The sequence below is a fragment of the Zalophus californianus genome, chromosome 10 (assembly GCF_009762305.2).
Source record: "Zalophus californianus isolate mZalCal1 chromosome 10, mZalCal1.pri.v2, whole genome shotgun sequence".
Classification (NCBI taxonomy): domain Eukaryota; kingdom Metazoa; phylum Chordata; class Mammalia; order Carnivora; family Otariidae; genus Zalophus; species Zalophus californianus.
In genome coordinates, this window is record NC_045604.1 from 29,501,994 (window position 1) to 29,524,491 (window position 22,498).

The 22,498-nt window shown below is 37.2% G+C and overlaps 1 protein-coding gene across 6 annotated transcripts in view; it reads right to left on the bottom strand.

Moving 5' to 3' along the window:
* The window catches only part of CAMSAP2 (calmodulin regulated spectrin associated protein family member 2), a 107,246-nt gene that overhangs the window by 71,597 nt on the left and 13,151 nt on the right, over positions 1-22,498 (bottom strand). For all 6 annotated transcript variants that reach the window (XM_027610254.2, XM_027610258.2, XM_027610256.2 and 3 more), the window contains exon 2: positions 13,773-14,032. In XM_027610254.2, coding sequence (XP_027466055.1) covers positions 13,773-14,032 — 260 coding nt within the window. The remainder of the gene's footprint in view (positions 1-13,772; positions 14,033-22,498) is intronic.

Genomic DNA, 22,498 nt, shown 5'->3' on the forward strand with positions numbered 1-22,498 from the left:
GATTAAAAAATTAGTATTCCTTGCATTTTCAGGCCTTCTCCAGTAATATTATAATTACATGGTAGCTAGTGGTATGACATAAACTCTATTAAAGATGGAAAGGAAAAGCTTACTTTACTTATTTTTTTAAGTTTTTTTTTTTTAAGATTTTATTTATTTATTTGACAGAGAGAGACACAGCGAGAGAGGGAACACAAGCAGGGGGAGTGGGAGAGGGAGAAGCAGGCTTCCTGCGGAGCAGGGAGCCGGATGTGGGGTTTGATCCCAGAACCCTGGGATCATGACCTGAGCCGAAGGCAGACGCTTAACGACTGAGCCACCCAGGTGCACCTATTTTTTAAGTTTTTGACAGAGAGAGAGAGAGAGAGAAAGAGAGAGAGTATATGCGTGTGAGCCGGGGGTAGGAGACGGAGAGAGAGGGAGAGAGAGAGAGAGAGAGAGAGAATCTTAAGCAGGCTCCACTCTCAGTGCAGAGCCCAACGCAGGACTCGATCTCACGACCGTGAGATCATGACCTGAGCAGAAATCAAGAGTTGGACACTTAACCTACTGAACCACCCAGGCGCCAGAGGAAAAGCTTATTTTAGACAAGTGGTACCAAGGCATAGCATTACAATTAATAAAATGTCACAGTATGTAAAGAATTTCTAAACCTGTATGCCTCTAAATTTTATGTTAAAAGAAAAGGTACTTTTAGTTTTTATTTTAAAACTACTTTAGAAAAATCTCTGAGATCCCTCTAAATATATCATGATGTTCTGTATTTATTAAACAGACTCTTAAAATATTTTGCCTGAGATACAAGACCAAAAAAATTATTAATCATAAAGTTTTGGCTTAAGGAAAAGGAAATACTCTTTCTCTTCTGAGCAACCTCATCCTTCCCTTTACTCCATACCCTAGAAGGAAATAGTGGTAAGAAATAGACTCCGAAACACTGACTGGGCCCCCACATTTTGCTGGGATGGTGTATTTAAATATCAAGGTCAGCACCATGTCACGTGTGGTGTGGCCTCTTGTCTGTCATCTGTCCATGTGGCCGCAGTGTTCATGAGCCCAGAACCTGCTCCCTCAAGAAGAAAGGCCAGTCATCCTTCTCTTGTTCTCTCTTCCCTATGACTAGTAAGATATTAAGAGGATCTATGAGAAATCCAAGTTCTTTCTCTCTCCTTCAAAGGTTTTCCAAGTAACAAAGCTATAGAGGCAGCACCTACCTGGACCTGGTCTTCTCACTACAGCTCCTCCTTTCCCCACCTTTAGTTCTCACTGCCTCCTCCTCCTTCTTCTCACCCAACTTCACCCACTCTTCCCACCATTGGCCAGTTCTCTATTTTCTCCTGCCCTCCCTGCACGCTCACCCAGGCTTCTCTCTCTTCTCAGGTGCTTTTTCCTCTGAAACAGGCAGGACAGCCATTGACCCTACTGGAATAATAAGTCCCACATTTGGCTGTTACAGGAACATAAAGGACATTCTATTACTACTTGGTTCTAGGCCAATGTCAAGGAGGACAAAAAGAGCCTTTTACTTGGTTCAGTGTAGCTTACCAAAATTCTGCACTGGGGGCTGGAATAGAACCTGAGCTAATACTAAAATGTTTTCTTTGTCTTGCTTTGCTTTTTCTGCCTTTTCTTTCAAGTATTTCTCTACAAAGCAACCTGAAGTCTTAGTCAAAGAACAAGACAAATGTTCCTGAGCTCTATGACCAAATACTATGATAAGAGCACCCAACTTCTTGCATTTTCAACACCCAAGACAACTAATTTTTTCTAAAGAATAAGTTTGGTAGAACTTTTTGATATATGGAAGAAGCTTTTGAATGTCCTTACCTATTAATTTACTGCTTCACCATGCAAGAAACTGATTTTATATTAATATATAGCACTCTGTACTTACTAAAGTTATCACATACATGTTATCCAGTCTTTTTTCAAATTATTTTGTCTTACTATGATGTTACTATACTAAAACACTGACAATCCCAACAAGGGAAGCTTCTCTGCTACACTATAATTACTGTAATGGCTTTTTAATCATTATCTACCCACCTTCTTTTCCTCAGTGCTTTCATTCAGGCCCATGGACTTCAAATGCTGATGACTCTCAAATTTAAATCTCTACACAGGACTTCTGAACTTCAGACTCATATTCAACCACTTGACAGCTAGAAGTCATTGAAAACTTAACAAGTCTAAAATACAATTCCTGATTCTACAGCTGCCTCACCCCACCCCACTTCCCCCCCATCTACCTTCTACATCCACTATCTACAAACCAACCTGAAAGCATTTTTTAAAAAGTAAACCAGATCAAACTCTTTGCCCTACTTAAAATCCTCCAACGATTTCCATGCACACTCAGAATAAAATTCGAACTTCCTATCATGGTCTACAGGGTTCTACCTGCTTTGGTTACAATCTTTATCTCTATCTAGTCTCCCTATCAATCTAGTTCATGACTAATCTCAGTGGACTTCAGTTCCTGAAACATACCAAACTCACTACTACATCAAGACTACTAACCTTACTGTTCTTTTGCCTGGAATGCTCTTTTCCCAGATATCACATACCCGTCCTTCTGGTGTTTAGGTCTCAGTTCAAATGTCAACTCTCTAGACAGGACTTCCCTAAACACCTCCTATGAAAATAGCACATTCCACTTCCTCTAGCCCCTTCTTCTTGATTTATTTTCTTCACAGCATTTGCCACTGTCTGAAATTGTTATGATTTGTTTAGCCTGTTATTGCTTGTCTTCGCTACTAAAATATTACCTCTATGAAAGCAAGGGCTTGGTCTGTCTTGTCATTACTGCATACCGTTGTCCAGGCCCAGAAAAATTTTCAACAAATATTTACTGAAAGAAATCAGTATTTCATATTGCACAAATTATATAATGTTATGGTAAATAAATGTAACCCTAAAACTTCAATTCCTGAAAATGTTCCCTCCATGAAATTCTTAGTTACAAATCTTATCATCCAGACATGAAGTTTATTTATTTTGTGGATGACCTATCAATTCAGGGCCTTTGAATTTGTTCCCTCTGCCAACTATGCTCTTTCCCCTTATTTTTGCCTAAACTCGCTCCTCATCATGTAGATCTCTGCTCAAATGCATTCCTTGTAAGGATACCCCTAACCATTCGAACTAAAGAGAATAGCACACAATTGCCTCAGATCACTCTATCACATTAACCTGCTTTCTTCATAGTCCTTACCATTCTCTGAAGTTACCTTTTTTTTTTATTGTTTACTTGTTTGACTGCTTACCAACAAAGTAAAATGTATAAATTCAGGAAAACAATAATCAGCATTCTTACATCCCTGCAAGTTTATTAAAAGAACTTCCTGAAGGGGAAGAATGAAGGGGGGGAAATCAGAGGGGGAGATGAACCATGAGAGACTATGGACTCTGAGAAACAAACTGAGGGTTCTAGAGGGGAGGGGGGTCGGGGGATGGGTTAGCCTGGTGATGGGTATTAAAGAGGGCACGTTCTGCATGGAGCACTGGGTGTTAAACGCAAACAATGAATCATGGAACACTACATCAAAAACTAATGATGTAATGTATGGTGATTAACATAACATAATAATAAAAAATTAATTAATTAATTAAAAAAATAAAAAACTTCCCGAAAAGAAAGATGGAGCCCTGGGACAGCTTTGTAACATATCTCACTTTGTAACATAGCTCACTATAACCCTCTTTTCAACCACAGAACAGTACAGGCTCAGAAGGAATATGAATAACATAATGATTTTTTTCTTTTTATTACAGATGCTTATTTATCCAGGTGTATGAACACAAGCAAGCATCCAAATGGAACACTTTTTAAAGTTTTTGTTTTAATGATCATCTATTTTCTTTAAATCACATCAATGACATGACTTAAAAACAATTTATTAAACTGTTATAATCTACCAAGCTGCAAAAATGGGTTGGTATCACGGGGTTGAGGTGGGAGATCAAACTGTGCAACACAGACTGGGCATATAGATGGCTACAGACAACTACTATGACCACCCACTGCTCTACAGCAACGGACTGTAATTGTGCAAATTAGAAAAATCTACATTTCTGTATCAAACCTGCCAAAACATCTCAATCTTTGTGCTCTAACTATATATGCGTGTATATGTAATTATATAGCAATAATTATGTATCATATATAAATATAAACCACCTTCTATTGTACCATCTACTGAAGTTGAGTAACCTATAATGAACAGTCTTTTTGTGTTGTTTTAAAAGATGAAAAGCCCCAGTTAATATATGTTTAATTCATTGTCAATAAACAAGAAAAATATTGCCATTAGGTCTGTAATATCAGACTTCTTAAGTATCTTAGCTTTTGCTACTTTGAATGAATTATGAAGAGAAGATCACAAACAAAAAGAATATAAAACTTTCATTATTCCAAAGTGAATTATCAAAACATTAACTAGGAAAGATATATGCATTCCCATGTTCATTACAGCATTAATACTGTACATATTACAATAACCAAGATATGGAAACAACCTAAGTGTCCATCAATGGATAAAGAAAGTGTGAAATGTGAAAACACACACAAACATACACACAGAATATTATTCAACCATAAAAAAAAGAATGAAATCTTGCCAACTGTGATAATATGGATGGACTCTGAGGGCATATGCTAAGTGAAATCAGTCAGTTGGAGAAGGACAAAAATCATACATTCTTACACATATGTGACACCTAAAAAACAACAATAACAAAAAAGCAAGCTCACAGATACAGATAACAGATTGGTTGTTGCCAGAGGTGGGGGGTGGGGAATAGGCGAAATGGGTGAAGGTGGTCAAAAAGTACAAACTTATGTGACTTAAGTAAGTCATGGGCATGTAATGTGCAGCATGGTGACTATAGTTAATAGTACTGCACTCCATATTTAAAAGTTCAAAGAGAGTAAATCTTAAAAGCCCTCATCACAAGAAAAGGAAAATTTTGTAAATATGTATGGTGACGTATGTTAACTAGACTTACTGTGGTTATTTTATAATACATACAAATATCAAATCATTATGCTATACAACTGAAACTAATGTAATGTTATGTATCAATTATACCTCATAAAAAACAAAAAAAATTTGAAAAAATAAATTATCTATTTTACAAAGTTTGAAGCAACTTTTTCCATCATCATTGGATGCTAACTCTGAAAAGCTAAATTAAAAAAAAAAAAGGAATTGCACGTGAAACTGTAGTGTATACTACATTTCAAATCAAATAAAATGATTAAAATGTTTTGAATTGGGAAATAAGACAGATATCAAAGTGTCATTTCAGGAAAATTAATCTGACAGCAGTATACCATAGAAATTAGATAAAATAAATCTTAAAGAGGCAAGTCCACATATAAACTCTATTCCCACAGTTCTTTTCATTAAAACAGATAGAAGCTATTGGTAATTGAATATTAAAATACATTTTTTAGAAAAACATGGGTGTGTACTTAGTTTTCAATACCAACACTGTCATTTACTGCTCTTCTCTAGAAAATAAAGCAATTTAACTAAATTGGTTTTTAATGTGGGCTTATAACCCATTCATGGGTCATTCATGAAGTCAATTCAGTCAGTCAACTAATATTTTTTCCAACTAGAATACAATAAAAATCAAGTTAAAAGCACAAATACTTTTATTTCTGCATGTATAACTAAGTAAACCAGGTGTGGTAAATACATTTGCAGTAAAATGTACTTCTGTGAGTCACAGTCAAAAGAATTTCAGAACTCCAGACCAAATGATTGCCAGGGTCTTTCAGCTCTAAAACTTTATAGCTAAAATGTGTCCTGGATTGGGGGGGGGGGGGGAGGAATGGACGGCTTTTTCTTTATTTAATGTTTAGCTACAGTTCTTTTAATAGCAAGCAACAAAATATAAATGTTGAATTAACTATGCTAATTTAAACAAAAATTGGGGCTTATCAGGATGGGAGGGCACTGGAGTAGTTTACAGCATGTATGGAAGAGCTGAACCACTAAGCTCAGGAAAGCCAGAAGCTGAGCAGTGCCAGCCACCTCAGCAGGAGTTCACAGACTTTCTGCCTAGGGCACTGCCTTGGTAAGATGGGGTGGCTCCAACCGCCTACTATCAATGTGCTGTGATTCCCTCTCCATTTGGGTTTTCAGGTTCTCAGTAAACAATCCAATCAGCCCACCATACATCAGGTATCTCAACCCTTAGATAAATCAGCAATGGCCAGGAGCAGAGTAAGATTCGTACACATGGTCTCTAGGGAAATAAGAAACTGTCCATCTCAATTTGTCTAAAATATCTGATCTTTGTGGCCGGAAACTAACACTTCATTTACTGAGCCCTTATTGTACAAGACGTAACACTTGGTTCAATATGATATATATAGTGAATATGTACACTAAAACATTAAGTTGTACACCTTAAATATATGCAATTTTTGTCAATAAAGCTAGAAAAAAAGAAATATAAAATGTCTAACAGATAAAGAACCTAGATTTTATGTAAGAACAAAACTTTTAATATAACAAACATACAATGAACATTATAATAAATATATTTTTCATTTCACATGCATTCTTAAAAACTTATTGTCCTATTTTTTTAAACCAGGATTTTTTTTTAAACCAGGGAAATTGTGAAAATGAAACCTAAAATATTTTTTAAATTAAAACACTATTTTGCAAAGTAAACTGTAACTTTATATGTCAGCGGTCACTAAATGATATGCATCCTTTACCTAAGAAAAGAGTACCTGCTATGGTCTGGATGTCATGTTTCCCCAGAATTCACATGTTAGAATTCTAATGCCCAAGGCAATGGTATCAGGAGATAGGGCCTCTGGCAGATGATTAGGTCATGAGGGCCATGCCCTCATGAATGGGATTAATGCCCTTATAAAAGAGGCTCCAGAGAAATCCCTGCCCTTTCCACCATGTGAGGACACAATGAGAAATTTGTAGTCTACAACCCAGAAGGAGGCCTTCACCAGAACCCAAACCATGCTGATCCTTGATCTTGGACTTTCTAGCTTCCAAAACTGTGAAAAATAAGTTTATTTATAAATGACTCAAGCTGTGGTATTTTGTTACAGCAGCCAGAACAGACTAAGACAGTGACCAAAACAATTCCCTTTTCTCCCTCCTATTCCTATTCTTGGGATTCTCTTTGTTCGCTGCACACTCTCTGTGTGACATCCTACTTCATGCTAACGTTCTCTGTGGGTCTCCCCAGAATCAATGCAGATTATAACCCACAAGGACAGGAATTAATACATATCTTTTAGGTGTACAGAGGCACCAAACTTGGTCTTACTCTTACGCTGAGCTTTGAAGGAATTTACCAGGGAGGCAAAGACAGGCACGTTATAAGGTAGTGTATATAAAAGCATAACAGGATGTTAAAAGGGAGTGTGAGAGCGTCATGAATTGCTTAGGGAAAAACAAGGAGTTTGGCTGTAGCTTTGGAATTAGGTACGTGTTAGGGAATGATGAGAAATGAGACCAGAGAGTTAGATGTGGACAGGGCATGAATGACCTTTTATGGCATGACAAGTGTGTACTTTATCCTGAAATGATAGGGAGCACTTAGTATATAGGGTTTTAAACCAGAGAGGATACCATCAGATTTGTGTTACAGAAAGTCACTCTGGTGGTATTGTGAAAGAGACAGCACTTAGGAGGCTGTTAAAATAGCCGGGGACCTGAAGCAGAAGCCTTTGAGATGCAGAAGAGAGTTTGATTGGGAGAAGCATTTCTGAGGTAGAATTGAGGTGATTTTTCACTCATGAGAGCTGGGAAATGAAGAGAAGCTAGAATAGGATCAAATTGTATCAAACTTAAAAAACTTCTGGCGAGGGAGGGGGGGTGCCTGCAAGGCATTATTATACAAGAGTGACCAGAAATTAATATCTCAACTACTATTGCAATATTTACATTTATATAATTCTCTTCCTCTAACATGCAATTTTTAATCTTAAGTAGGGGGGGAAATTTTTAAGCTTCTACATGAGTAAATTACACTGAGTTCCAACAGATGATGGCACCATGGAAATCTGTAAGAATAGCTGCCAAACAAGACCAATATGTTGGAGAAGGGCAGGAAGGAAGACAAAGAAAAAAGGAACAGCACAATGTTCCTGAGATCAGCTTCTCTGTCCTCAACACCTTTCATTCATCCAGCAAAAATAATGGTTAACAAGGGAATTACCTTGCACATTTTTAACATCAAGAAACTCATATCCACCCAGACAGGCTCTGTCATAACTCTGCCTCATCATCTATTAACAGTCAAACAAGTCGAAGACTATAGTTATTCCCTAGTACACGAAATTAACATAACCTTCAAGAGAGGAACTATGGGTAAATTACTTTGAAAAGAAGCATAGACAAATTACCAAGATTTTAAACCACCAAGCAGATTTCCTGGTAGCATACCATTTCACTTCCTTCCACCACTCCACTTCCCACTTTCCTATTACCTATTCCTGTTATCCTATTCCAATTACCTTCCTATCACTCAGGCAAAGACAAAAAAAAAAAAAAAGAAATACAATGTAGTGGCTAAGAATATGGGATTTTTTTTTTTTTAATTTTATTCTTAAGTAATCTCTACACTCAACATGGGGCTCAAACTTACAACCCTGAGATCAAGAGTCACATGCGCAGGGCTCCTGGGTGGCTCAGTCAGTTAAGCAGCCGACTCTTGGTTTCAGCTCAGGTCACGATCTCACGATTGTGGAATGGAGCCCTGTGTCAGGCTCTGTGTTCAGCACAGAGTCTGCTTTGGATTCTTTCTCTCCCTTTCTCTCCTGCTCTCCTCTCTCAAATAAATAAATAAAATCTTTAAAAAAACAAAAAAACAAACAATAAAGTCACACTCTCTACCAACTGAGCCAGCCAGACACCCCAAGAACACGGGATTTATAGTTAAAGTAGAGCTAGTCTGAATCCTGCCTTCCCTAGCTACTATGACTGCTCTATAACCTTACTTCGGTTCTCAAAGCCTCAGTTCCTCGTCAGTAGAACAGAGACAATATATTTTCCTGTTAGGGTTGTCCTAAGAATTAAATTATGTGAGACACAATATATAAAGTGTAATCATACTGCCTGGCACAGTAAACTAAATAAAAAGAGCCACCAGAGTCTGAGAAGTGAACAAGTATACAGATAGATGTAAGCAAATCAGAAAGATCTGAGAATTAATAAACTATTATATTTTACACTAAGCTGACAGTACAAGAGCTCACAAAGTGTTTCAGTGTTTTGCAATGTTTTGTTTACTATAGGCAGGAAAAGAACACATCAACAAAGCACCACCACCATTACCACCACCACCAACAAAAACCAAAGAAAATAACATGAAAACTTATTCCATAATCTTGTAACCCACAAAAAAGTTTAAAAATCCTTAACTTCAGCTCATAGCCTCTTCATGATCTAACCCCAACCTATTTTTTAGCCTCATCTCACTTCTATGCCTCCATGTAGTCAACACTGTCACTTGTTCAAACTTGAGTCAAACAAATTTTCACAGTTCAAACTTGAGTCAGACAACTCCTTCAGCCTGGTTTCCATTCTCACCTCATCCCTTTTCCTATCCACTGAAACCCCATTCGTCATTTTATCCCATTCTGTCCCTCCCTGGTCCTCCCTAGAAGAAATAGCACATCCACCTCTCCATTCCCTGTTGCTTAAACTTGAGCACCTATTTCATGCAGTCTAATTACTGGTTTTCTGCAGCTTTCTTCCTCACTAGATCCTAAGCTCAATGTCATTCAAGGGGAGACATTAGTGGTCAGCTGAATGCAGACCACGAAATGTGATAAAGTAACACTTCTTTACATATAGGAATATCCTTCTTGAGAGTAAAAAAAAACATTTCCATCATCTTTCTATGTTTTAACCACAGCTTCACTGGCCTTCCATTATTATAACAAAGCAGTTTACTGGCCAGTAGCACAAATGTACAACTCCGTAGCTTATATTTTCTGAATATCCAAAAACATCCATAAAGCAATACTGACACTTCATGAGAGAACATTTTATGCCTTACTTATCAAATGACCTAACAGCCCACTTTAATTTCCATTAAACAAACAGGATATTCAATCTTTTTTTGGTAGTCAATAAAAGAAAGCACATCAGAATAAATTTTTTGTTTATATAATAATGATCGTCCCAAAACAAGATTTGATTTAAAAATGTTATGTTGTAATATGAAAAGCAATCTCATTATTTCATACCCCACATACTATATACATACACACACATATATATACACACATTTACTTAAATTGACTTTTACAAATATCAACTCTCATTTCCCATATATGCAAACATGGTTGGAAAGCTGATTCACAACTAAGAGTTTAATTCGTAACGAGACTACAGTTTAGACAGGTAAGTAAAGATGACTTCACATATTTAAGTGCATAAATTTGCTTCAGATAACAGCACTGTAAATTAGAAAGTAACAATTCTAGCTCATTCAGATTCTAATTTTAGTTTTGCTAGTGCATAACACTTCTACCTTAGGCAAATCACTTAACCTCTCTAAATAAGTTTCACATACGTAAAATGACTCTGGATCAGATCAAATTTCCCATACATTCTTTTTTTTTTTTAAGATTTTATTTATTTATTTGACAGAGAGAGACACAGCAAGAGAGGAAACACAAGCAGGGGGAGTGGGAGAGGGAGAAGCAGGCTTCCCGCTGAGCGGGGAGCCCGATGCGGGACTCGATCCCAGGACCCTGGGACCAGGACCTGAGCCGAAGGCAGACGCTTAATGACTGAGCCACCCAGGCGCTCCTCCCATACATTCTTGATGATAAAATTCACCCAGAACACCTGTTTAAAAATACATATCCAAACCCCTCTTCTAAAGGTACTAATGTCACAGTTAGGACAAGAGGACTGGGAATCTACTCAAAGTTCCCAAGTACTCACGTGCCCCAGGTTCCTCATCATTGGAAAGTTTTATACATACTGGTTTCTGATTTCTAAAGTTCTTTCTGGCTATAAAATTCTATGAATTTAAGATTTCCTGACACTGACCAAATCCCCCAGCCTAACCTGTTGATACTGAATGTAATAAACATGCAAATTAATTTTGCTATGGAAGAAAGTTTGAAATCTTCCCTGTACACTTAAGCTATCTTTTTCAGTATCTGACTCCATTTGCTACAAGTCCCTTAATTTTCACATCATCCTAGATACCAGTATTATTTTCACAAATAATTTGATAGATAATGTGATTTGGGCTACAGCATACTTTCAGTTGAAAGATGTTCCCCTGTGATTTTAATGTATACAACTCTTCCTCTGGTAACTATTCAGTCACACACTTAATGCTGATTCAAGCACACATTAAGTTTAGTTCTCAGAACAGGATGCATTTTCGCACTGTAACTGTACATTGTTTGCATTTGTCTTTTACTCACATATTTGTAATATTCAATAGGCAGATCACAAGTACAATGTCTTCTCACAATCCTACAGATGATTATGTGCTTAATGAACTTTAATACATTATAATTATTAATTGGCTTTAAAGCAGTGTCTAAAATATTTTCCCATTGATATAAATACAGAAGAAAACATTTTAAAGGCTATACTCTCAAAATCTGTCTGTAAAAGCACTGTGATAAAAAAGCATATGTTCTCCAACATGTGTTCTCATTAAAAAAAAAAAAAAAGGCATTCCTCCCAAGCCCCACCCACCCCAAAATTAATAAAATCTGCTTAGTCGAACCTGCCTTATACTTATGTTGATACTTTTGTTACCACCACATGACTTTTCCAAAAGGTTGTAAGGCAGCATACAGAAATAAAGATCCCAAAAGTACTAAGATAAAGAGATGAAAGCACTGGAAGTCAATATATTCAGTGCAACTAAACACACTATTTACTTCCCAAAAAGCAAGACAAAGAAGAAAAGTGAAACTTATTACTCTTATTATTCTAAAACCAAACAAAAGTTTCTTAAGGAACAAAGCTTTTAACAGTACTCAGAAATTTTCTCACATAGGTTTTAGAAAAATTGTAATATAATATTACAATGTCACCAATCAAAATTTCACAGCAATTGAGAAGCCTTAAATCAAACTGTGACAAAAGCTGAAAGTGTACACTTAAAACACAGGTCAATAAATGTGACACTGCAAAGGGTCAAGATGATGTAGTCAAACATGAAGTGTTCTAAAAACCCACAGAAAGAGGTCAGAACCAGACAAAGAGCAATTCTATATCACTTAAATCATGGTCTTTAAATACCTTTTCCTACAATCAAATATAAATGTGTTCACAGCTATCACCAGGATCAAACACAGTGTGAAAGAAACCGGATAGTAATGTAACTAGCAGTCTTCCAAAACCCTCATTTTTAAATTAATTCTGTAAGTATCTTCATATTTTATCTTTACATGCACCAAACTACACTAGGAAAATAATCCAGAAAATGTTCAGTTTGTTTCTTTCTTCTTAAAGAGGACCTGAAATAGACAATAATAGGTTACCTGACAGATCTAACTGTATCTGAAAGAGCAGCTACTAAGCAAACACAGATTCACAAAGTCACTGATGTGCTTTATAACCAACTACTTGGCCTTGAAATAATGGAAGTAGAAATAATCATAGCAGGAGCATCCAATCAGTGCAATGATTCTAGAGAGGATGAATGTGAGATACTGCTAGGACACCTAAGTAGAATTCTGCTCACTCCTGGTGCTGACAAACTGTTCACATATATGGTATGTATCCAAAGCAGACATACAAAAATCAGAGAGTAACCATAAGGTGAATTTAAAGCATCAATGAAAGCTGAAAATCTATCTGACAATAAACATTCTTAGTTATCCTTAATAATTTTACCATAAATCTATAAATTCATTAACTAAATTTTTCTTGAGACTGTGTTTTTTTAAAGAAGGAAAATAGGCAGAAAGTAGATCATCTCATTTAGTACTAGATTTGGTAAACTAATTTTTGTTCATCCTTCTTCAACTTCATAATTTCATATATTTCTAGATATATTCTTCTACATGTATTTCTCCCCTTCTACAACTAGTCTCATGTAAGAACATGATTTAATCAAATGTGCAAATCTGTTTTTCTTTCTAATACCATTCTTGATGACGCTCAGCATTTTGTGAACTTAAGCTAAAGTAGTACACCAGACTGAAGTGGCATACGATGAACCTAAACTCTGGATTTGTCTCCAGAGACTATCATGACAAAGCTCCTGCATGCTTGTCACAGGCCAGCTTAGAGCCCTTCATTCACAAGAATGAATTAACAGTTACTAAATAAACTAAAACATATGATAGGCAGAAATTTACCAAGAGGTCATTCAAACATGTAAATGAACACTTAAAAATCTCATCTCTTTCCTAAGGAGAATAAAATCAAGAATACACTTTCTATCTCTTCTAGATAGTCTCTGTGATGGAAAAAATAAGTTTTTAAATTAAATAAAAATCACTTTAAAGTAGCAAGAAAGAATGTAGATAGTTTCTCCTGGGTATTAGAATGGCTCCAAACATTCCAAAATAAAATCCAATTTATTTTATTGGATTTATTTATTTTTATTTATTTAGTTTATTAAAATCTTCCTTCATGTGGAAACGAGGTTTATAAGAAAATGATAGTCTTTAAACTCTAGGCAGAGATGACAATCCAATTTCAAAACATATTTCCCTCCATTTTATAATATAATTCACACTCAAAGGTCTGCACTTCAAACAAAGTAATTTTGGGTAAATAAAGACTCACCATCTGTATGGGTTTCTTGTGGAGATCTCGTTCGGTTACCAGTTTTTCTTGGTCAGTGACATAAAGACCTTTCTGTGCTAAAGCCTGGATTACAGCATCATGGCCCAGAAGGGGTTTCGCAGCATCACTCTTGAGAATGAGACTCCCAGCACGACAGTACAGTTCAGCCGATAGAAGCAAATTAACAACTGGTGGTTTGATGTGTTCCTGATCATACTGATCAGTGTAAAATGGTTCTCGGAGTTCCTCTGGCACATTTTCTATAAAGATTAAGGGGAAAAAATTCTTAGAATATGTTTATAAAAGAAACACAATTTATTTAATAATTATTATGTCACAGAAGATTCCTTTTAAAAACAATAACCCGTTAGCTAAAAAGATAATTTATTATCTTGGTAGATAATCTGGAATAAAGGAGAAAGAAATTTCTTTTATAGAAGATACTGTTCCAAGTATATTTGAAAAAGGGACTACAAAGCAACCAAAGAGAAAAGTTTTCTAAGTCCAGCGACTCTCTTGGGAAAGTATTCCCACATGTATACTCAAATCCACAGAATGTGCTAAAAGATTCCTAAAAACTAATTTCAGTGAATCCCTTCACATTCAAGCAGTCCACCAGGAAATGCAATGTAACAGATACTGCAGGGGAATGCTAGCTCTTGCCAACTGACAGCATAAAATCACTTGCCCAAAGCTGTACAGCTAAGCACTTGCAAAACAGAAACCGCCTAACTTATTCTGTCCCTCTGTCTTAGGGTCTCGGGTCTCTCGCCCTTCTTGCCTAGCCTGCTGAAGCTATTTAGGGGCAGTCACAGCTATAGTTTAGGGGAGAACTACTCTTAAAAATCCCTAACCTAGTAAATCACTGTTACCTCCACCTTACCACTCACCATCCTACCCCAAGAAGCCCTCCTGGACACCCAACTGACACATTAAATGGAGACACAGAAAGGAGAGTTTACAAATGGGACATAAGAAAGAAACCAAATTCTTCGCGGAGTTTCTTTTCTGCTAGCCATTTCCATCGAAGAATGTCAAGCCCCACTCTCCCACTGTCTACTTCTAAATCAACCTTAGGAGCTGCTTTTGTATCTGATGGCAGCCAGATTACCAAAAAAGCACAACAAACAAAACACTTTTCACTGTTTTACAAGTTTTCTTGTCTTTTCTACCTTGTATCTCTTCCTCTTCCTCCCCACTCCTCACCTGGGCTCTGTGCTCTAATCAGAGCCAAGATAAGAATGGGGTTTGTCTTCCAAAAGGAAAGGAGGCATCTAAGTCACAAGTTAACATGGAGCTACAATCGCAGAACCTGAGAGCTCTGGAGTGACACCTAGCCAGTCCCTTGCCTGCCTTCTCTTTGAAAAGTGAGGTTTCAAAGCCAGACATCCCCAATCACTGATTTTAGGAGGCTTCTGAATAGGCAGCTTTAATACAAGCTCAAAATAAGCCACAGTACTAATCAAAGTGAGCATTTTTAAAATGTATTCACAAAATATTAATATACTCCTTAGCATTTTTCACCCTAAAGTTTTTGAAGAGCTTTTATTATTTAGAAAAATATTTTCATCAGGGGAGCCTGGTTGGCTCAGTGAGTTAAGTGTCTGACTCAGTTTCGGCTCAGGTCATGATCTCATGGGTCATGAGATTGAACCCCACGCTCAGTGGGAGTCTGCTCGAAGATTCTCTCCCTCTGCCCCTCCTCCCACACATGTGCATACACATGCCCTCTCTCTCTCTCTCTCTAAAATAAATAAATAAATCTTTAAAAAATATTTTTTCAGGGCACCTGGGTGGCTCAGTTGGTTAAGTGACTGCCTTCAGCTCAGGTCATGATCCTGGAGTCCCGGGATTGAGTCCCACATTGGGCTCCCTGCTTAGCAAGGAGTCTGCTTCTCCCTCTGACCCTCCCCCCCCCCCATGTGCTCAATCTCTCTCATTCTCTCTCAAATAAATAAAATCTTTAAAAAAAATAAAAAAATATTTTTTCATCAAACAATATTATAGTAATGACTGCATGTTCATTTTATATACCATCATGGTTCTGGAGAAATTCAAGGTATTAGAAATAATCCCTACCTTCAAGGAGCCAATAATAATCTACAAAAAGCCTAGACAGACAAATAAAGTTAAGCAATTCAGAAACAATGAATGATTAGGCACCAAATGAATGAAATTAAGTGCTAAATGAACAATTGTTCTAAATGAACAATTAAAGTGCTTAAAGGTCAAAGCAAGAAGCATCATAGTGGGCTGAGATGACTTCATCTTTAAGAAAAAGTATAGGAAGAATAGACAGAATTTATTTAGCAAAAAAAAAAAAGAGTATCTAAACAGAAGGGGAGAGCCAGGGAGAGAAAGAGAGAGGAAAAGAAGATGTGAAGAGACACCAAATTGAACAATTTGGGTGGAGAAAAGGGTTCATGTAGGATACGAGTGAGCAGTAAAGCTGGAATGGGAGCCTAGGGATAAGACAAAAGTGGTATCTCTTTTAAGCATGAAGACTTTATACAATAACTAACAAGGAACCGCTTACTGTTGAAAAGGAGAAGAGTGACACATTAAGAATGATGTTTACGGGGGTGCTTGGGTGGCTCAGTTCGTTAAGCACCTGACTTCGGCTCAGGTCATGACCTCAGGGTCCTGGGATGGAGCCCCACGTTGGTTTCCTCGCTCAGTGGGAAGTCTGTTTGTCCCTCTGTTCCTACCCCTCCTCGTACACTCACTCTCTCACTCTCTCTCTCTCAAATAAATAAGTAAAATCTTAAAAAAAAAAAAAAAGAATGATGTTTGAGGACAATTAATCTGGTCTTCAATACTGATAGTGGTAAAAATCAGACACAGATTACAAAGATAAAGAAATGAAATTGGAAAACAGTAGTGAAAACCAAGAAGTAAAAGACATAAAGGACTACTTAATACAAACTCAAAAGGACCCAGGAATAAAGCTAAGAGAGGGGGTAAAGATGGCAAAGACCATTAGGCCTGGGTTACCTGAAAATTCTGGAAGCAAGATCATAAACTCAGTTTTAAACATGCTGATTTGAAATTACAGCAAAAATATCCAAAAAGAAGCTGGGGATAGAGGACTCTGGAAAGAGGTCAAGAGTAGATATATCAATTTGGGATTCTGATGACATCTAAAAATATCATCCTCATTTAATAATTGAAAACACTTTTCTACCTTCATAGCTACCTTAACCAGTAGTGAGCCAGTCTTAAACTTAACAACTGCCTCAGCATGATATATAAGCACAGGTATAGATTATAGAACACAGGGTTGGCAAATTAAATCTAGTATCATAGGAACTATATAGAAGTTATTTAGTAGAACTCTAAAAGAAAAATTACTTGATTTTAAGATAATTATTGTAAAATGTAGGCCTAATGGATATTTCCTGTAACAATAAAAAAATGACTAATATAGGTGACTTGGTATCTGCACATAAGCTATACAAAGAAAAGTGACTGCTAATTATCAGGATTACAAACTTCTCTACCATACCTGTCATCCATCTAACATTCTTTTACTGCTTTTATATCCATTCTCACACTGATCTTTATAACAACTTGGTGAAAGTGTAAGACAATTAGACAAAATACAAATATATATTAGGAATATACGAATACTTACTAAGGACCTTTATGTGTCAAGACACTGTCCTAAACATGCCTTCTGTCATTCAATATTAACAATTCTCTTGTCCCCATTTTAAAGATAAGGAACCCAAGAAAGGTTATCTTGCCAAGGGCACATATTTGAGAAATGCAGAGTCCTAGCTCCAAATCATCTAGCTAAACAGCTTAAGAAGTAACAATGGTTTGCCAAGATCACTAGGCTAGAAGGTGGAAGACATGCAGCTGAGGGGCTATTTCTATTTTATTATGGCATACCCATAAACCCAAGTTATGAAAGTGCAAGTCTTAAAAAGATCCTAATTCAAGGAAAAGGGAAAGGATCCATAACAAGCCAAAGAATGTTTCACAAACAGAAAAAAAAAAAGCCTAAAACAGATTTTTCCCACCCCCTAAAAGAATGTAGAACTACACACTGAGTATTATAAAACAGGTCACTTGCAAAAACAAGTCTTCAAGCACTAAACAAGCTTAAAAGACTTCATTTTGCCAACCATCCAAAACTATTTTAAGTTTGAAATTGTATCACACTGAGAAACAAATGAACTGAAACAGCATTTTAAGAAAACAGACAAAAATCAAAGATAAGAGGTTTCACCCTCTCCCTCACCTCCAGAACACAAAAGTTAAGAAATTAATGCGTAAGGAATGGATGAGTGAAACACCACTCCTAGAACTGCAAAGGATAAGAGACGAGTTTTTCTTGTGTGCCAGGACTTAAGCAGAACCTATCTTAATCATGTTATTATAAATCCTGACTAGATCTAAGTTTTGAAATTAACAATCACCTGAAATGCTTGAAGTACAAGGGAGTATTGCTCAAGGTAATTTTCTATAAAGATGGGTTAGTTACTAGCTGCATACATATACCAGCAAATGATACAGATTTCTTTAAAACAATGAAGGGCAGAGAGGCAAGAGGGGAATGCATTTCAGAAATATCACCACGCTCAGTCATGGGAACACTGCCTTATTTTCCAAATCTGAAAAATTATCTCTAAAACAATTATTGAGAGAGAACTAGTTAAGTTTCAAAACTTAACCGCTGATTATCAGGATTACAAACTTCTCTACCATACCTGTCATCCAACTGAAATAAGACATAGACCTTGAACTTGAAATTAACCAAGACATGAAAATGGTCAACAGGAAAAAAAAAAATAGTACCAGTATCAGAGAAAGTTACAATGAGTCATTTTTTACCTATGAAAATGGAAAAATTTTTTTTAAAACCCACTGTTGACAAAAATATACCCTTACACATGACCAAAGAGCAAGGACCATGTCGGTCTTATTCACCAGGATATAAATCCTCAGCTCCTAACTTAATGCCTAGTACATGGTAAGCACTCAATACATATCTGATAAATGAATGAAAATGTTATTTTTTAAAAAATATTAGTCATTAGCCTTGTCCTAAAAGGACTCTAATATTTCAAACCTCCCCTCAACTCCCAGATTCTGTGCTAGTCATCATAATTTACTCCTTGTACCTGTCTTTAAAAACTTTAGAATTATCTCCCTAGGCCACTCTTTACTTCTGCAAAGGAGTGGTGGGGGGTGGGAGGGATGGGGTGGCTGGGTGATAGACATTGGGGAAGGTATGTGCTATGGTGAGCGCTGTGAATTGTGAAAGACTGATGAATCACAGACCTGTATCTCTGAAACAAATAATACGTTATATATTAAAAAAAAAAAAGTAGTAGGAAGGGAAAAATGAAGGGGGGGGAATAGAAGGGGGAGACGAACCATGAGAGACGATGGACTCTGAGAAACAAACTGAGGGTTCTAGAGGGGAGGGGGTGGGGGGATGGGTTAGCCTGGTGATGGGTATTAAAGAGGGCACGTTCTGCCTGGAGCACTGGGTGTTATACGCAAACAATGAATCATGGAACACTACATCAAAAACTAATGATGTAATATATGGTGATTAACAAAATAAAATTTAAAAAAAAGACTGTTAAAAAAAAAAAGAAGTAAAACCTTCAAAACCAAACCTCTTTTCAGTTAACCTACATTCACTGCCATTAGGAGGCAGCATGATATAGTGGGCAAAATTGGGGCTTTTTGAAAATAACGGGCTTTGGATTTAAAAAGATGAGGCTGAATTTTACCAGTGACTTGCTACGGGATTTTTAGTGCAGTAATTAATTTCTCGGAGTTCAAGTTTCTCCATATTCTGCAGATGTGCCTCAGCCTCCTCCTCCTCCTCCTTATCCTCCCCCACCTCCCCTCCCCCAAGGGCCCACGATGCTCCAGACATCCAAGTCTTTCTGCTGCTACAGCATGCCCAGTGTGTGCCTTTTGGCCTGTGCACTAGCTCTTCCTTCTGCTTCTAACGTTCCTCCCTCTACCTTCACGTGGACAGCTCATTCCATTCAGATTTCAGCCAAATGTCACCTCTTCATATATACCTTCCCTGACCACCCAGTCATCCTATTTTAATCCTCTATATAGCAGTTATTACTATCCTATAATATATACATTTATTTCTGCCTCTTCCCACTACAATGTAACCTCAAGGAGAGCAGGATACTTCTTTGTCCTGTGTCACTAGCTCCTAGAACAGTGCCTGGAACACAGCAGGCACTCAAATGTTTACTAAAACAACGTAAAGTACCTAAAACATAGAGCTTTGCCTTCAAATGAGATGCCAATTAAAAGTGAACTCCCTCTTCCCTTCCACTTACCAAATGATGTGTTAAGTGCTGTTCAGCATTCCTGAGTTTAAATTACCTCTTCCACTCCTCCCACTCCCCTGTGAGACTGAAAGCACCTCTTCTGAGTCCCAGATACTTATAAGCCAGCTAGCCTACTCAACTCTTCACTTGGATGTCACAAAGAAACGCCAAATTCAAAATGGGTGCCAAGTTTCTCACTGACAAGGGGAGTTACAAATATAGGAAGGGACTAGAAGTGAACTAGAAAGATTAGAATGAACTCTGTGGTGTTGGACTAAAATGCAAAGTGTCAGTATGAACACATGGTGTTTTATATCTGTCTATACACAGAGAAAGAAATAGATGTACTTTATGTTATGTATGCATATGTGTGTTTCCTAGCTCTGTCTGCAAACCCCCAGTAGTAATAAGCCTAGCATCTATATCTTGGTTTCTCACTAAAAGGAAAGAAAAGGCGATTTCTAGAGCTGGAGAAGACAAAGTACAAGATGATCTAAGAATGTATTTGTATGTACTTGAGGGGGGGTTGTGTACGTGTGCCAAAAAGAAAGAAAATGTCAGCATATGATGTAGCCATGTCAGAAAGACACAGGATCCAGAAGAAAGGAGATCCCACTGGCTCAATCTGGGACATTATGAACATCAAAATACATAACGATAATAAAAGATTATAACCCACTGAATAAAACAAGAATCAATGAGTCTATCCCGACATAATGAAAAAATAAGCAAAAGAGAAAGAAAACCTCTTTCTTGTTGGAGAACACCAATTAATAAATGGAAAAAAACAACAGTAATAATCAATAGTAATAACTGACTTAAGCAAGAATCATTATTGTATGCTAAAATAGTGGATACAAGCTTGATAAACAGGATATTTCAATTTATCTCCCCATAAATTATTAATTAAAAATGGAATAATAATTTTATGGTGCAGAAACATGGCAGATACCACTTTAACCAAGTGATCAAAGTTAACATCACCAATACCAAAACAAACATTAGGTGTCTCTTGATACGATTTACTGAGGATATAGCATCTCTTCTGTGGTAGTTCTGCCAGATTTGCATAACTTTAATCATGAAGACACTTTAGACAAATCCACATTGACAGTCTATAAAATAACTGGTCTACTGTATTTATAAAACAAAAATTTTAATAAAAGGAAAAATCAACACTGTGGGCTCATACCTTATGGGGTACTGAGAAGAGCAATTTCCTACTTCTTTCCTCTCAACATGCTCTGGTTTCTCTTCAGATCGCATAAATCTTTCGCCTTTTACTACTTCTTTCCTCTCCCTCTGCCCCACCCACCTCCCTAGCATCATTATATATTAGGGAGGATGTCAAGTTGTTCAATCTTAGGAAGAACAGAGAGTAAGGAAATTCCCTCTGGCTAAACAGCTCTCCTCTGGGGCTGCCTAGATACCAACTGGTTTGTCTCTGGGTGCCTCCCAGGCACTCTTGTCCATGTCCCCTGTGCAATGCAGGGATGGAGCTATATAAGGGGGCAACAGAGTATATCTTTTGGTGGAAAGACAGGTGGCAACGGCAGCAGTGATGAGAGGGGGGTGCAAGGGTGGGTCAGCCAAGGAGGGGAAGAAAGAGAAGGGAAAAGGACAAGAAAAAAGAAGGCCAAAGAAGATAGCAGGAGGAGGAGCAGGTTGGGAAATGGTCTCCAGTGTCTGGATCTCCATCAATCCTTGTCTGGGAGGAGGTAGGTCTCTGTGCACTTTGTTTTTCTTCATAGTGTCTGGGTATTCTTGTTGGGACACTGCCAGCACCAGCACCCATGCCAGGATCTTATCATCATCCCAGTCATTCAGACCAAAGGCAGAAGGGACAGCTGCTATATAAGGGCCTGCACTCCAGAGCAGGGTATAAGAACACAAGAGGGGAGGCAGCCCAGTCAGCTCCTGAAGAGAACTGGCTGCTTGTACCACAGGGTGAAGGAAGTTTGGCAAGAGCTAAGACAATGCCCAGGGAAGGAGCCAGAGGCTCAGCTCAGCATGCAGTTCAGGATGCTCAATCTTTAATAAAAGTGTCAACATCATGAAAGACAAAGACAGACTAAAGAACTATTCCAGGTTAAAGGAGACTAAAGAGACAAGTCAACTAACTGCAATGCATTGATTCTGGATCTTAGAATGGAAAAAAAAAAATAGCAAAAATGACATTAAAACAATTGGCAAATTTGAATTTGGACTGTGGATCAGATAATAATATACCAAAGTTAAGTTTCCTGATTTTTATAATTTTACTGAAATTATATATAAGAAACTGATTCTTCATTTTTGGAGATAGACTGAAATATTTAGGGGTGGGAAACACAATGTCTCTCATGCATTCTCAAACAGTTCAGAAATATTAGGTATGTATGTATGTATACACACATGTATATGTGGGAG